We start from the raw sequence: 15,692 nt of genomic DNA, 5'->3' as shown, positions 1-15,692 counted from the left end.
AATGCAGTGGAAGCATGGGATAATAAAGGATGGAGTAAGAAAGAAGCCAGTAACACACAAAATATCAGAAGTACATAGCATAACACAAAATAATGCTTAAGGGATAAATCAAAACCAAAGACAAAATCTAGCATATCCTCCAGCACATGTATTTTAGATGTTCCATTATAACAGGTAAGCACTAGAGCAACAAATACATAATAGCCATTTTGTGACCTGGAAGATGAAATTCCTTCCTCAGGCTGTGCTGTGAACACAACTTATCCTAAAATCAGATGAGAAAAATATTTTTGATTGTAGCTGTAGCTTTTCGCATATGTCCTTTTCACAACTATAAACCCTTTGAACTTTAAAGAATAAAAATAGAACACATTACGTCATATGGCCTGAATCATTTCCTCTTTATACATTTCCTTAAAAGCCTTAAAATAACAGGACAAAGTCTGGTTCCTTCAGTGCTTCCACATTTGTATAATTTAAAGTTCCACATTCAAATCCACAAAATCAGACCATATTTTTATGGTTGTATTTCTGGGGTTTTTTAGTGCTGTGTTTGCTCTTTTCTATTTTATTAAAGAATTAGACTAAAACCAGAACGTGAAACGTGTTTATCAAAGCAAGAGAAAAATGTGGTTTTAGGACCTGCATCAGAAGTGTGCATTCAGTAGCTAGTCAATGTTGTATAACTGTGTATTTAACTAACACACCTTCTGATAATTCACCTCTAGAGGAATGAAACAACATACAGCATGAATTGATTGGGAGCCTAGTATGCTACACAGAATGTCCATCTGTAATTCCAACAGTCACTTGAGAACCATGCATTCATTTTCTGGAGACAAACTCACAAGTGTATTTTGTGGCAAAATATTTTCTGAAATATAAAATGAAAGTTTATCATGTTATTTAAGTGGTTGAATGAGATTCAATTTAGTGATGCATTAAAAAGAAGTATCATTTGCTAATGCCTGCACAGTTTTCTGTAAGGGATTTGTTTTATGGCCAAGTAGGTGTCCAGTGATTTATTGTTTCTATTTATTTACTCAAAACCAATTTTTAATGTATGATATTAAAAAAATAAGATTATGAGATACAGTGTTATAATATTGTGACACTAAAAATCCCTCCTTTTGGAAGGGAAGGTAATAGACGCACATCAATTTTTTTTTCACCTTATTTTGGGCAAAGCAATGGCAACATTATATTGCCTTGTGAAACAAAATGCTCTTTTTAATTTGTAACAGTCATTGTAACTTACGCGTTTTACATCACATTATTTTCTAAAATATCTTGTATATAGGAAAAAAAGAAGTTTAGGAGAGAGAACAAGTAGGATAACTTCTGCCCCACTCCCTTCAGCAGTTACAGCAATACAAGCCTCCAACCTAGACATTTTTCATGGCTTGCAGTGCTAATCATGTTCTTGGCAATTATGAGGTGAAAAATCTATGTTTCCTGCTTTTCATGCCAGTTTGGACTCATATTTTGTTAGTATTTCTCAAACAAAAAATTGGAAGGAATTTGTAAAGAAAAATTATGAGGTCATGCAAAAAAAAAAAAAAAAAGAAAAAAAGAAATCCTAGAAACAAAAACATGACAGTACACAAACACTGGTGATGTGCTTAAAAGACTGGTTTTGCTGGGGAAGAAAAAGAGCGAGTTGCTGGAAAATGTTAAAACACCACTTTGGATATTGCTTTTTTTTCCCCCTTGAAACTCTGGGGGGAGAAAACATTTTATTTTAAACAATTTAAACCAAAAGTTCCCTAACTACAGTCCACAAATAACTGGCTGGCTGTTGCTTCTCATTTGCTGTTGCTTAACTGCAAAAAGTGGCAACTTAAAAACAAACCTTTCTTAATCAAGATGAGTTTCCTTTGTCAGCAATTTGCCTATATGGAATTGCATATAATGAGAAAAACCGTATAATGATGTTGGATATCACAAACGAGACAGTAATTGTTCTCTGAGCCAACTGTTGGTATAAGAGATGACCTATGTGCTCAAAAGGTTTGGGAACCCTTGGTTTACGTAAATTTGATTATCATCTCACAACATAAAAGCTTTTAGATGTTTTTTTTCTGTGAAATCAATATAAAGAACTATGGCTTTTCACACTATTCAAGCCCTTAAATCAACTTCAGATGGAAAGAATGATGAAGCAAATATTAAAAGTAAACATTATATGTATAAAAAAAGCTAAGAATTCATTTCTTCAGAGCATGAAGAAAAACAGTGCTACTGCTTCAGACCAAGGATAAGTGCCCCACTACTTATTTTTGTGCCTGCAGAAATTATTGGAAAATAAAAATTAACCACAGGACAACTAAAAGCCTCCTTAATGTTAGAAATGGATTTAGGACAATATGGAATGTGTCTCAAAAAAAAAATCAAAACCACTTTTTTGAACCAAAGTAGAAAAATCTGCTAAATTTACAGCCTTATCAAAATTCTCACAGCATTCACTGATTAATTACTCTATGAATTAATACATTTAACATTTGTTCTGTCATTAAATTATCCTATTACTTTGCCGTGTGTATTTTAAGAAAGACAAATGCATTCTTAAAATCTATCAGATGCATAGCTCAGCTACATTCAATCATTTTTTTATACACTGCTTCCTGTAAAAACTTTCGAGATTTTGTAAGACACTGTGCAGAGGAAATATCTGTATTTATAGATACATATGTGCATCTTACGTAGACTTGTCTACACAGGAATTTAAAGTGAAAAACAAGCTCACAGACAGTCATTTATTTGCCTTAGTGATACTATTTGATATCACCAAAAAGCCTCTCTATAAAAACCCTCTGCCCTTTGAACTGGATCAAACCCTGGTGAAACCAAAGGAAAGGTTCACTTCAGTGGCAAATACTTCAAACCCTTTGCCTAGATTTTATTTCTGTAGGAATTACAGATCCCTCTGAAAGAAAGATGTTTACTGAGCAACTAATTTCATTACCAGCTCTTCTCACGAGTCTCCAAAAAGGAAGTCTTCTGCTCCTATTCAGCAAAGCCATACCAATTAAAGGTAGGATGTTGAAAACCAGTGGCCATGTTTTTAACCAAAGAATTGTCTAATTTTGCTGGTGAGTACCTGATATTGTATTGCATGCACCAAAACAAGGGTTAGGGTGTACCTCTCCTTAAGCAGGTTTGTCAAGTTGCAAAAGTTATTTTCTTGGGATGATTTAAAAATATGTTTACAGTGACAAGTGCAAAGAGAAGTATGCAGGCTAGCTGGACACACTCAGTTCTGGCTCAGGAACTATGCACCTATCTTATCATACCAGTGTACAGAAGGTAATAGCTGCTGCTGGGAATCCAGGTATACTACTATGAACGTAGCTCACTGATGAGGCTACGTAGCTTTGGAATCCAAATCTGCTTGCACCTGGCCACGTTAAAGTGTAAGAAAAGGGCAGAAGTCATCTGACTCCATCTATGCAGACACAGTTTCAGAGGCTGTGCCTTTATCAGCTGAAGCCATATAGGGGTAAGGAAAAGCAGTGGGATCTTCTCTGGGGAGGTTCTCAACAGTGCAGGAAAACATATAATGGACTGCCTTTCTTTTTCCACCATCAGTAATATTTCTCTCATCTATTTTCTCTCACTTTTTGTCTGTTTCAACCCTTCAACCTCACCACCCATCTCTGTCAGCATCTTTCTCTCTCTCTCCACATGCCATTGCAGTTCCAAATCAGCTGCCACTGCCATTTCTTCCTTTGGAGGTCTCCATGCTGCCTGGGAATAATTTAAAGCAGCAAAGGGATGAGAGAAAGAGACCAATATATTGCATTAAATTTGATGCTAATGTTCCCTTGCAGCACTGCTGATTATCACTTACAATTGTAAATCCTGTGATATTTGGTGTATTTTGACTCACAACGATACGGGAGACTCTTGATTTTGTATTTTGAGAGTGTTTTCATTCCTCAAAGTTAAGGAGAAAACCTTACATGTGTGATGCTACTTTTTAATCTTGCAATTTTTCAGTTTTTGTCATGAGGTTAGAGTGTATCAAGATCTAAGACTAACAATTCTTTCCAAACACATACTGAGTGACCACTGGCTATGGAAGATCATTATTAAGCATGACAGAGCTTGGGGTTTGCAAGAAAGCTCTAGTGCTTTGAGAAAGCCTGAAGCACCATCCAGATGAAATCAAAGGGAAAAACCCTAAATGTACAGCAGCCCCACTGTGCCATGTTTACCATATGCTGAGACAACCGACAGCTCCAAAGCCTCAATTCCCTTATTATTCTGCATGTCCAACCCTCCTGGAACCATTACTACTACTTCTATATTAATATTTTTAAATACAAACTTTACATTTTACTCGGTAAAAACATTCACTCTGCCCTTACTTTTTCAATTACTATAAATTTCTTCTTCCAACTCATGAAAAGTGCAAGCTCCTTGCCACCACCTTCAAAGCCTGTGGACGCCCTTACAACTTCCCTAGTTCTTCCTTCTTGTCATTTTACCCCATGACTGCCATTTTAAGGCAACTATGTCAACCGCCTGCGCATGTCTCAAACAGTGTTAATGCACACTTTGCCCAAAATTTATCTTTAAAGACACATCTATACTAAGACACAACATAAATAAATTAGCAGCAATTAGGCTAAGGGTAGAAGATTACTGTATGTTTGTTATAGCACCTCTGAATAAAGAAGTTAATATTATTTGAAAGTTATATGTACGTATTACATTTAAACACTGGCCCTCATTTTATATTTCTAGGATGGAACATTTCTGAACATGGAATGTTATCTTCTAACCTCTACTGCACACAACTGTAACTGTCAGATTGAACAGAAATGTAAAAAAAAAGGCTCAGAATTCATAATATTGATCAAAATTCCATGTGTTAGGCATCAGAAAAAATAAACTTGTAAGAGGATATTAGGCAATTTTGACAGAAGAAAACACATCAAAAAAAACAGAAGAAAGATTTAGCCTATGGGACATGAGAAATAACTTGAAAAAAATTCCCCACAAACATAAAAGCCATTATGTATTCTTAATACAATAAAGAAACTGTCTTCCATAATAATAAAAAAATAGTGCTGATAATGGAGAATTCCATTGTAAGATTAAATAGCATATGGACAAAATAAAAAAAAAAAAAAAAAAAAAAAAGACGACAGACAAAAGGTCTTCCGGAGGCATTCAACATGCATGAATTACAAGTGGTCACCATGCTGACCTAAAGGCAGGAAACATACTTCACAAGGGAAAAAAAAAAAAAAATCCAGAGAGAAGACACAAAATAAAGTTTTCTTCGCAGTGTTCAGTCATGCCAAATCACTGAGCGAGTTGTCAATTCTGTGCAGCTAGAAAGAGCATGGTGTTAAGCAATTCTCCTTACATTTTATTTAGATTACCTCTCTTTCACATTCACAATGAAGTCAATAAAATTGAAGGAAAGCAGTACCAGGGCTAGTTTATATGTAATAATATTGTACCATCTATATTGCTGCACAGTACCACCTCTGTTTAGGTCTGCAGAAAGAGAGATTTTCAATGAGCATTCTAACAAAGAGAGTAAAAAATGCTCTATAATCGTCAGAAAATCTTCAGTATCATTTATTTTTTTTAAGCCATATCGCTGATTAACAGTGATCTTAAAAGCTGCAGCTGTATATGAACATTGCTCAGATTTAAAGCATGATCATCAGCAGATAGTTTTCTTACCTGGTACAGCATGATAGGTTCTATGCTGTATCCCAGCATATCAGCGAACTCCTTCGCAATAACTGTTTTGCCACAGCCCTAAAAAGTTAAAAAATAAGGACTAGATTACATTTGAAGCAACATCGGGGAAGGAGGCAGAAAGCAACTTAAATTCTTACTTTGCCTCCAATTAAACACATATCTTTAACCATATGGGATTGCATCATTTCTGCCAACAGCTGATTATGGCTGGAAGTCCTTACGAAAGCATCTGATCGAGGATGCTTTTTTAACAGCCTAGTCCCAGCTGGAACCTGTAATAGGAAAAAAAAAAAAAAAATCAAAATGCTAAATAAGCTAGACTGTGATAATTCTAGGCTTCTCCAAAACTGCTGTAATATTTTGCTGACAATCGTCATCCATCAAACTTAAATCTTTCACTTAAGAAACATTCAATAATATGATTTCTTAATAGAGAACCTCCTTCACCCATTGTTCATGAAAAAAAAAAATCAAAACATGAACCAATTCAACTACAGCATTGGGGTCTGCAAAGAACTTGAGGCTGTTTGTGCTAGAGATAAAATATAAAAATCACCAATATTTATTGCTCATCAGAGAAACATGTAAGAGAAAGAGCAATTTGTATTGTGAAAATCTAAAGGAGCTACTTTGACCAGAACTTTGGAGAGTTTCAATCGTTCCCCGTGTTAAGATGCTTGCTCTATGACCATTTCCCATTCTAGTCTGGGAACCGTTTCATCTGCAAACTCCTTATGCCCTCCTGTTCCCAAGAGACATTCTGCAGACCTGTTTTCAGAAGGTATCACCTACACATCAAATGAAAGCAAAAATCTTCCTCTCAGAAAAGAGAGTTGAATGAGGTCCCTACAGACTCACCTCTTTCTGACAAATTCCCATTCCCCTTTTCACTTTGTCATGGTACAAACTCTCTGAGGATATTCCTCACCAACGTTAATATGATCTCTCTCTAACTCCCACTAATCCACCTCCTTTACAGACTCTCTTACGACTCTCCAAATTCAACATTAACTTCAAATTCTCAGATCAGCATCTGTTTCCTGAATAAGACCTTATTTCACCACCTAGCAGGTCATAAACTTCATTGGAAGAAACTCAAATTAATCATATTTGATGTGATTACTTTTGTTCCATTTTCCCAACATCCTGTGTCGGAACATTACTAAGCACTCATTAGATTTCATTTGAAGTGTAGACAAAGACAGACTATTGTTTTTATTAAAAGAAAAAGGGAAAGCAGCAACAAGAGCATCATAAGTACTCTCTATTATTCTAATCCAATAAAAAATATGACATTTAGAGGCTTTTCTTTCATCCATTCTTTAGCATTTCTTTTAACACAAGAAACTTAAATGAATCACATGTAGGAAAGTATGAGTTTATCTAGAAACAAAATCTTCTGTATCCGTAATCTAATATTCCAGTATCTAAATGCCTTTCTAATAAATATCATGTGTTACTCTACAAAAAAATATTGAGTGCAAATGAGTTTCAGTATCAAGTGTGCCAAATTCTTGATGAGATGAAAACACGTTAATGATATCTAAAAAAAACACATACAGTTTGATGAATATATAAATTCATACCTGGAATGTCACTTCTTTTTCACCAATCTGGACAGTTACATCAGCCTTGAAGGGTTTGTTTCCATGTACACTTTCTACTTTTGTAATCCTTCTGGGAAGCAAGTGGCTTTTCAAATCCTGAAGCTCAAAACGCTGTAGAATTAGGGGGTGGGAGAAATTAGTTATTAAATACAGCTGTCTGGTTTTTACAACAGTTCCTTCTGAAAACAAGACCAGAAGTATATTCAAGATCAATGGTTTGTGAAGTCCTAAATCCATTTACTTTACTTCAACTTTTACTTCACATACCTGTGTTCAAGTTCTTGATGGCCTATATATTTTACATTTAAAGCCAAGGCAAAAACATTGTATACCATCTTCTTATACTGACTGTAGTGACAGATGTAAAGCGAAAATGTCATATGGTGACTTTGCCAAGTCTTAGCCTGACAGACTAAAATAATAAGAGAAACAGATGATAGCCTTTAGCATGTGTAATAATAGATCACCTATCTCTGCAGGTCATTATAACCAATTGCAGATGTAAACATCTGGCTACCAATAAAAATAACCATCAAACATGATGTTTACTTAGCTCCACAGCCTTATCATACAATGAAAATTGAGGACAACCTGTACAAATTAAGCCTTGAGCATGTTCTGGGTATATCAAGGACAAAAAAGGGACATTTCTCTTCCCCACCCTCTTTTGAGCATTACACTCTATTTTATGCTGTATATAGAAAGCATGAAAAACATCTAAAAAGTCCTGTAAAAAGTCTATTTTGTTGGGGAAGGGGAAGTCATAGCAGGGGGATTTATGCACAAAAAAGCCACTAACTGGAATTACCAAACTCATAGAGCCATTTTATTCAACAGAGTGAAAGCTGAGTAAACAAGAGAAAAAGGAGTACTATCCAACTCTTCAGAATACTTAGAACAAAAGATTTTTTTTAAAGAGAAGTCACTAACGTAAAATAATTCTTAAAAAAGCATGTAGTTTTATTACTACTAGGATTCACAGCACTGTCTAATAAAGTTTAGAAAGAAAACTAAGATACATTCATATGAATGCTTTGGCTCTTCATTACTTTAAAATTCCCATTCTGGATCAAGAGCGTACAAAAATTACATGTTTAAACATGAGTTTAAGTTACATGTGGTTTAGTAAAGGGCTGCACCAAACTGAGTTCTTATTTTAACAGCTGAGTCTACTTCAGATACAGTATCTCAAACTATGATTCTTAGAAATGCTCCAGCTATGATTCTGTGAAACGAACTATGGATTTTCTCACTCTTATGTTCATTAGTAAACCGTAATATTCTTACTAGGCTAATGGCATTTTGCATGGGGCAAAAGCTGCTCATACACAAAGTTGCAAACTGCTTGCAAACTATAATCCCTTAATCAGATACCAACAAAAGAAAGTGAGCAAGCAAGACAGTTATCTGCACCAGCAGCCTCTGTATCAAACAAGGATGATTAGAGACAGGAGCAGCAGACCTTGTCCACAAAAGGTCTTGGGAGTCTAAAGTTTCTAAGGTGGTTTTTGGTTTGGGTTCTGGGTTTTTTTGGGTTTGATGGTTGAGTTGTTTGGGTTTTTTTTTCTTAAAATGTTGTTGAGGGTTCTGCATCTAGCCTTTTAGACCCTAAACTAGGACACCGAAAGAGGAATGTCTATCTCCATGCAGATCCTTACTGAATTTATAGAACTTGAATTCATCTTACTGAATTTGGACAACTTCATTACATGTAAGCACAAAGATGCTGCTGAACTGGATAACATAGTAACTCAACAAGTTACCACACTTATACCCAGATAGGAGCAGCAAACAAAACTGGCTTTCAGAGTAAGACCAATCTCTTTGATGCCATTCATTTGGAATTATGATAGCTAGATATGGCACCAGAGAGTGGCATGAAATGGATGCACAACACATTAAACATACTCTCCCTGAGCCAGAAGCAACCTCCTCTATACACACTCCAAATTGATAACTACAATGGAAAAAAGGGACAACTATTGAGTTCATTCAGTAACAGAAGGTTTGGGAGATACTTGGAGAGTTAGAAATGGGCAGCCTCAGTGCTTCAGACAAGGGGGAAAAAAGAAAAGAGTAGCCACCAAAACCAAGGGAAGTGGTTTGGCAGGCCATAACCATCAGGCCACATTCTGCATGCCTAGAAACATGTGAGAAAAGGCAAACTGTAAAAATCAGAAAAAAAGGAAAAAGAGGAATTCTGACCACATCTAATGATCAGTAACATCTCAGCATGGAAACAGCAAAGAATACACTAGTGATCCAGCTAGTCAGAGGAACAGAGAGCTTAAATGAGAGGTATTTGCAGATAACCACTATGCTGAACCTACAAGACAGCCAAGCTATCCAAAAGAGGCATCCAAAGGCAACAGATCTTCCTTGAAGATTATCTGTCTGGGAAAGAAAGAGAATTCTTCAAGGAACAAGAGGACTGAACTGTTTCACAAGAAGCAAAATATGAACTGCAAGTGCAAGATGGGATAGACAGATGAAGTCTGAAGGACAGATTCCACTACAGTGGTATGTATTGGCACGAAGCATTCATTAATGCAAAACCCCAAAGATTATAAGTTACTTTGGGGGGAATAAAAGCAAATCAAATCCCTCCTTAGACAAAAATTTGCAACAGAAATATCTTATGAGTGAACAGAATTGTCTAGATAAGAAAGAAGATTCGTTTTCTGAACTAATAGCCTACTACTACATAGAGTGCCTATGTAGTCTGAAGATTCCCTACTGCGAGGCAGGGAAACAGTTTTCGAAGAGGAGGTCAGGTAAGATTAAAGTGGGTGTGCAATAATACAAAAATGAGTCAAAGGGAACAAACAAGCTTCTATTTGATATAAGATTATAACAGTAAACAGAGAATTAAGCAAGACATTAAAAAAATGAAGAAAAATTCTAAAAGGGTCTTAGAGCGAAGTTAAACAGTTGGATAGTAGGCTAAAAGGGACTTGCTCATTTATTAAGACAAATCTGATCAACATGTTTCTGAAATCTGATGGGAAGATTCTCCTGATTAGAAGGTAGAAAAAAAACCCAAAACAGTGGGTGTTTCCAACACTGGGAAAAAAAGGTACCCAAAATGCATCTGAGAACTAAAAAAGCAAACCCAAAATCTCTGATAAATCTGAAGTAAAACACTAAAAGCTTACAGAAAAAATTAAGAAATAAGTATAGAACAGTTGGAGTCTCTTATGAGCCACCGAACTCACCCTAAATGAAGAAGACCAGTTTTATAAATGCCTATCTGTAGTATATAGGAAAGAAAAATTCAGTACTGTGGGAGACATGCTTAAGCTTATTGTTTGGGAATGTTTAACTGGAGGGTGTTTTTCCTTGAAAACAATGATTTCTCTATATTTACATCTTGTCGAGAAAAAGCTTAAATAATTTTTAACTTAATTTTTGCAATCATATTTCAAATGTTCATCTGTCAGTCAAAATAATTTGTCATGCCAATATTTCATGCAAGTACAGAATAATTTTAAAGGCCAGAATTCAAACCAAGTCATATTTTCCTTTGCAAAATCTTCCAAGTTGAAGATCTTCTTTAAGAATCAGAACAGAAATCGATATAGTTTCCAAAATGCAGAAACTTTAAATAAGGGTAAAAAAAAGACACAACATTCTCAAATTTATTTTGGTACTTCTGTCCTGTCTGTTGCAAGCTAATGAATGCTGCAAACTGTAGCACTTGTACTAATGTTCTTTATGATAAGCAAGTCTCAAGATCACTGCTAATGCGGGATTAGTATGCAATCCATACACACTTTTTTGATGCTAACTAGTTTGACACAAGGAGCCACATTTGTATCAAATGAAAAAGTTGGTTGGTAGACAGAGATGGCCTAAGACAGGTTTTACCTCCAACTATATCCACTCAACAGGAGAGTCACATTTCAAAGCATCTTTACACATCCAAGACTAACACCATAACGAACTACTTTCACCCACAGGGAAGGTGTAAGTCAGTATTTCACATTAATTCCTCATCGAGAATAAGAATTACAAGGAATACCTAGGTCTTGGTGGAGTCTCAGTGATCAAGGAGGCACATATGGAAAAGATTTACCCAAGTTGAAGATAAAGTTTGGGAAGACAGTGCCTGGAGAATATGACCTCTTCAAGAAATATGCACAGGCTCTAACAGCTGCCAAAACTAGTTGTTTAGCCTAACCGCTGGCTACCTCACTTCTCAGCTTCCACAGCTGACTGGAAGGGAAGACATCCTGAAATTAAGATACATTATCAGCTACATTACTACTTACCATATCTGCCTCCAAGTCTGATGCCTAAACTTTACATTTTATTACATGAAATAGATATTTAATTAATATATTTATTATATGAAATTTGTTTTTATTTTCATTAAATGTTAGGTGATGCTAAGAAGTGATTCAATTCACACAAATTAACTCATCAGTTGAAATACATGTCAAGTATTTATTCTTTACTATTTCCTAGCTGTATTCTGTTATACAGAGAGCAGTATTCAGTGGCAAATATTAGCTGAATACTCTTTGGAAATCTGTGGGAAGGCAAAGTAAGAAATCACCTTGCCTCTGTCAGACTTCTCTCCCTCACATTTCTTATGGAATGGAAAAAAATAATTTCTTATCCATATTTAATACAGACCTGGCACCGCTATTACTAAAATATCATTATAAACAGAAGTTCCAGTTATTTTCTGCATTTTTTAAGGTTCATTGCTTAACAAGATTTGTTGTGTGCAAATAGAATAAAATTCCAAATAAGATTATATATACTTGTTGACATAATGGGACAAGTTCGTATAAGTAGTGATGAGTTAGAGTATCAAAAAAAAAAAAGGGGGGAAAATTAACACAGAAAAATGTAAATTATAAGGAGGTATTTAAAAGTAGACGATCATTGACAAAGAAGATTTTACTAGTCAAATCAACCTGTCTTACACAGGAAGCAAAAGCATGCACAACACATAAAATTAAAGAAATGGAAAATGGAAGAAGCTGATGGTACAGAACATAAAAACATTCACCATCTAAAACTGATAGGGGAAACAAAATGACATAACGGAAGTAAAATAAAGGCATATTAAGAACAGAAGTGACCGTTACTGCCCTGCCAACAGATGGAAGTCTATTTGCACACAGACCATGGTTCTTAGGGGCAACTTCAACCACCCTGATATGTACTGGAAGGGCAACAGAGCATGACACAATCAATCTAGATTTCTGAGGCTGCCTAGAATAACATCTTGACACAGGCGCTGCATGGGCTAGACAGCGGTGATGCACAGACTGCTCCTGCTATTCACAAACAAGGACAAATTAGTTGTGGATGTGGCAATCAACAGCAGCCTTGGCTGTAGCAACCATGAACTAATGAAGTTCAAAATCCTGATGGGAAGTGATGAAGGCAAGTAACAGACTACAGATCCTGGATCTCAGACCAGATATTCAGAGAAGTAGTAGGTAGGACCCCACAGGAGGCAGCTTTGAAGGTTCAAGGAAGCTAGCAGGTCGTTCAGGACAACCTCCTTCAAATGCAAGGACTGTCCATCCCAAAACTCAGGAAGACAAGTAGGAGACCAGCCCAGTTAAACAGGGAATACAGGACTGAGCTTCCAATGCAAGAAGGCAGTGTATGGGAGGTGTCAGCAGGGATGTGCTACAAACATTTCCCTGACACATAAGCTTGGGTTTAGGAAAAACAAAAATTCACTAGCTACAAAGTTGGTTATTTCTAAATATGCATGTACAAATAACCTCTAATTTTCAGGACTGAAAGAGCGGGTGTCCTGGTTTCGGCTGGGATAGAGTTAATTTTCTTCATAGTAGCTAGCATAGTGCTGTGTTTTGCATTTAGGACTAGAAGAATGTTGATAACACACTGATGTTTTTAGTTGTTGCCAAGTAGTGCTCAGACTACTCAAGGACTTTTTGAGCTTCTCCTGCTCGGCCAGGTGCATAACAAGCTGGGAGTACAGCACAGCTAGGACAGCTAACCCAAACTGACCAAAGAGCTATTCCATACCATATAACGTCATGCTCGGGTGGGGTAGTCGGTCGGTCGGTCGCTGCTCGGGGACTGATCACGGCTCGGGGAGTGATCGCAGCTCGGGACGGGCTGGGCATCGGTCGGTGGGTGGTGAGCAATTGCATTGTGCATCACTCGTTTTGTATATTCTGTATATTCTGTTACCATTCTCATTATTACTATTATTTTCTCTTATTAAACTGTCTTTATCTCAGCCCTCGGCTCTAAGTTTCCGCCCAATTCTCTCCCCCACCCCACGGAGGGAGGGGGGGGAGTGAGCGAGCAGCTGCGTGGTGCTTAGTTGCCAGCCGGGTTAAACCTCGACAGCGGGGTAACATGCTCTTAAGCTGTGAATGCTTATTTTCAACAACATACATAATTCCTACAACATGTTCAAAAATGAAAGAAAGCCGGCACTGTGCTAAAGTTTTAAAAGGAAAAATGAAATAACCAGAATAATTATAGGCTTTGTAAGCTATTATTAAACATGGACAAAACAACAAAATAGATCTGACCAATAACAAGCAACAAAAGGCTCTTAAAGGTAAAATTCCAGAGGTATTTTTTAAGCACTCGACTACCTTAACCATAGCTACTTTCAAGTTAATTAGCCACTTATATAATGGGGGGTTTCTGTAGTCTTGAACTGAGGTCTAAATATTCTACAGAACATAGAGGTTTCACCTTTCACTATAATGAAATCTACTAGCTAGTGAAGGGTTTTTTTTTTAAATACTGTTTTAGCATCAGCAATAATGTAGCCATTTAAGTTTACTTGAGATGTGTTTTTTTTAAACAGAAGTAGTGAAGTAACATTAGTCAGGAGAACAACTGTCATATTCTATCGCTTCCTGGAATTATAATGTATATGTGCAATACTTACTTTTAATGCATCTTTGACTGCAGTCCTGCCTTCCTTTCCAAGGAAAACATTATAGGGGTAAAGCCGGTTAATAACATGCTGGACTGACATCATAGGAAAGGAATCCTAATTCAAATTAAAAAATACAACTTAAAAAAAAAATTGGCTCATTCTATCATCAGCCATTAACCTGAAAATTTGAAAGCACTGAACTTAAAATAAAACTGTAAGGGCGAAATACAAATGACCACTACATGCAGTATTTGATCATACGTCAAAACAGGCATTTCTCAGGTGCAATTCATTATAATAGAAATGTCTAAAGTAGATTAGAAGAACTATGTCCTAAAAATTACTTTCTTTCCTGTGCATAAATGGAAGCTACAGTGACTAGGACAGATACCTCAAGACATTTAAGATTAGGAGAGACAAATCCCACCACAGGTAACTAAGTTTCATAGCACTACTAGAAAAGGATCAATATGACATGAAATCCATATTACAATAATGATCTACTCATTCACAGCAATTTCTAGTATTTAATTTTGATTCTATTACATTGTACAGATTCTACTTAACAAATCAATTTCTAGAAATTTCTGAACAGTTTGATCAAAACTTTTGTTTTAAAAGTAGTTACTAAGTATGCTTGCATTTTCTACACAAAATTGAGAACTTCTTTTTTTTTTTTTTTTCTACTACCTCCCTGTTAGTTGTACATACTAACTCTTTTGTCAGTTGCTGCCTGAACTGGACAGATTCAATTGTTTTGCCACAGTAATAAAGACATGGAAGTGCATTTATGAATACTCCAGAAACATACACATAAAGCCTTTCATGGTGGAAAAAAAGTATTTCAAAACCCTAAAGTAATGCTTGACTGTTTCAAAAAAGACTTGCAAATTTTTAAGGACTACTTGTGTATAATGCTGGTGAAAAACAGCCAGTGGACTGGCACTACTTTTTTAAGCCTTCATCAAAGTAAGTAAAAAGTAAATAATATAATTCAAATAAAATCAACTGATTTTCAGTTATACACTTGGATTTACACAGGCACCCAACTGAAAGAAGAGTCGCTTAGAAATGAAATCAGGAGATGCATATTTTATGAAATTCATAATTCAATTCATACTTATAATAAGCAATACTATTTATAATGTTCCATATTAAAAAAAGATCAGTAAAAATAAACCATTTAAGGCACTGTAGTAAATGTACTGCTTAAAGGATCCGGGAGCCCTTTATTGCATTTTAAAAGCCCTCTGTCTATATATAAAGACATAACATATAATTTGTCCACATTATCTCAAATTAATAATAATTACAATGGCATGTATGAAATTAGCCTCTTCAGAACAGCACCTTATAAAAAAATCCTCCCCTTCAGCAGGGAGCAGGTTTCTACCTAAGAAACACATTTTGGGATTGTGTGAATCCATGATAGAAGATAAGAAGCTAGTCATTACAATGCATTCCCT

The 15,692-nt window shown here is 35.9% G+C and overlaps 1 protein-coding gene across 1 annotated transcript in view; it reads right to left on the bottom strand.

Annotated features, from left to right (window-relative positions):
- Positions 1–15,692, bottom strand: part of VWA8 (von Willebrand factor A domain containing 8) — a 178,274-nt gene that overhangs the window by 132,768 nt on the left and 29,814 nt on the right. Inside the window, exons 8-11 of the mRNA XM_009645253.2 lie at positions 14,236–14,340; positions 7,311–7,442; positions 5,862–5,996; positions 5,704–5,781 (exon numbers count right to left, since the gene is read on the bottom strand). Of these exons, the coding sequence (XP_009643548.2) occupies positions 5,704–5,781; positions 5,862–5,996; positions 7,311–7,442; positions 14,236–14,340 (450 nt within the window). The remainder of the gene's footprint in view (positions 1–5,703; positions 5,782–5,861; positions 5,997–7,310; positions 7,443–14,235; positions 14,341–15,692) is intronic.

Source organism: Egretta garzetta, unplaced genomic scaffold (genome assembly GCF_000687185.1).
Source record: "Egretta garzetta isolate BGI_Z169 unplaced genomic scaffold, ASM68718v1 scaffold351, whole genome shotgun sequence".
Lineage (NCBI taxonomy): Eukaryota > Metazoa > Chordata > Aves > Pelecaniformes > Ardeidae > Egretta > Egretta garzetta.
Note: the sequence above shows the minus strand (reverse complement) of the source record. Positions and strands in the feature narration are given on the sequence as shown.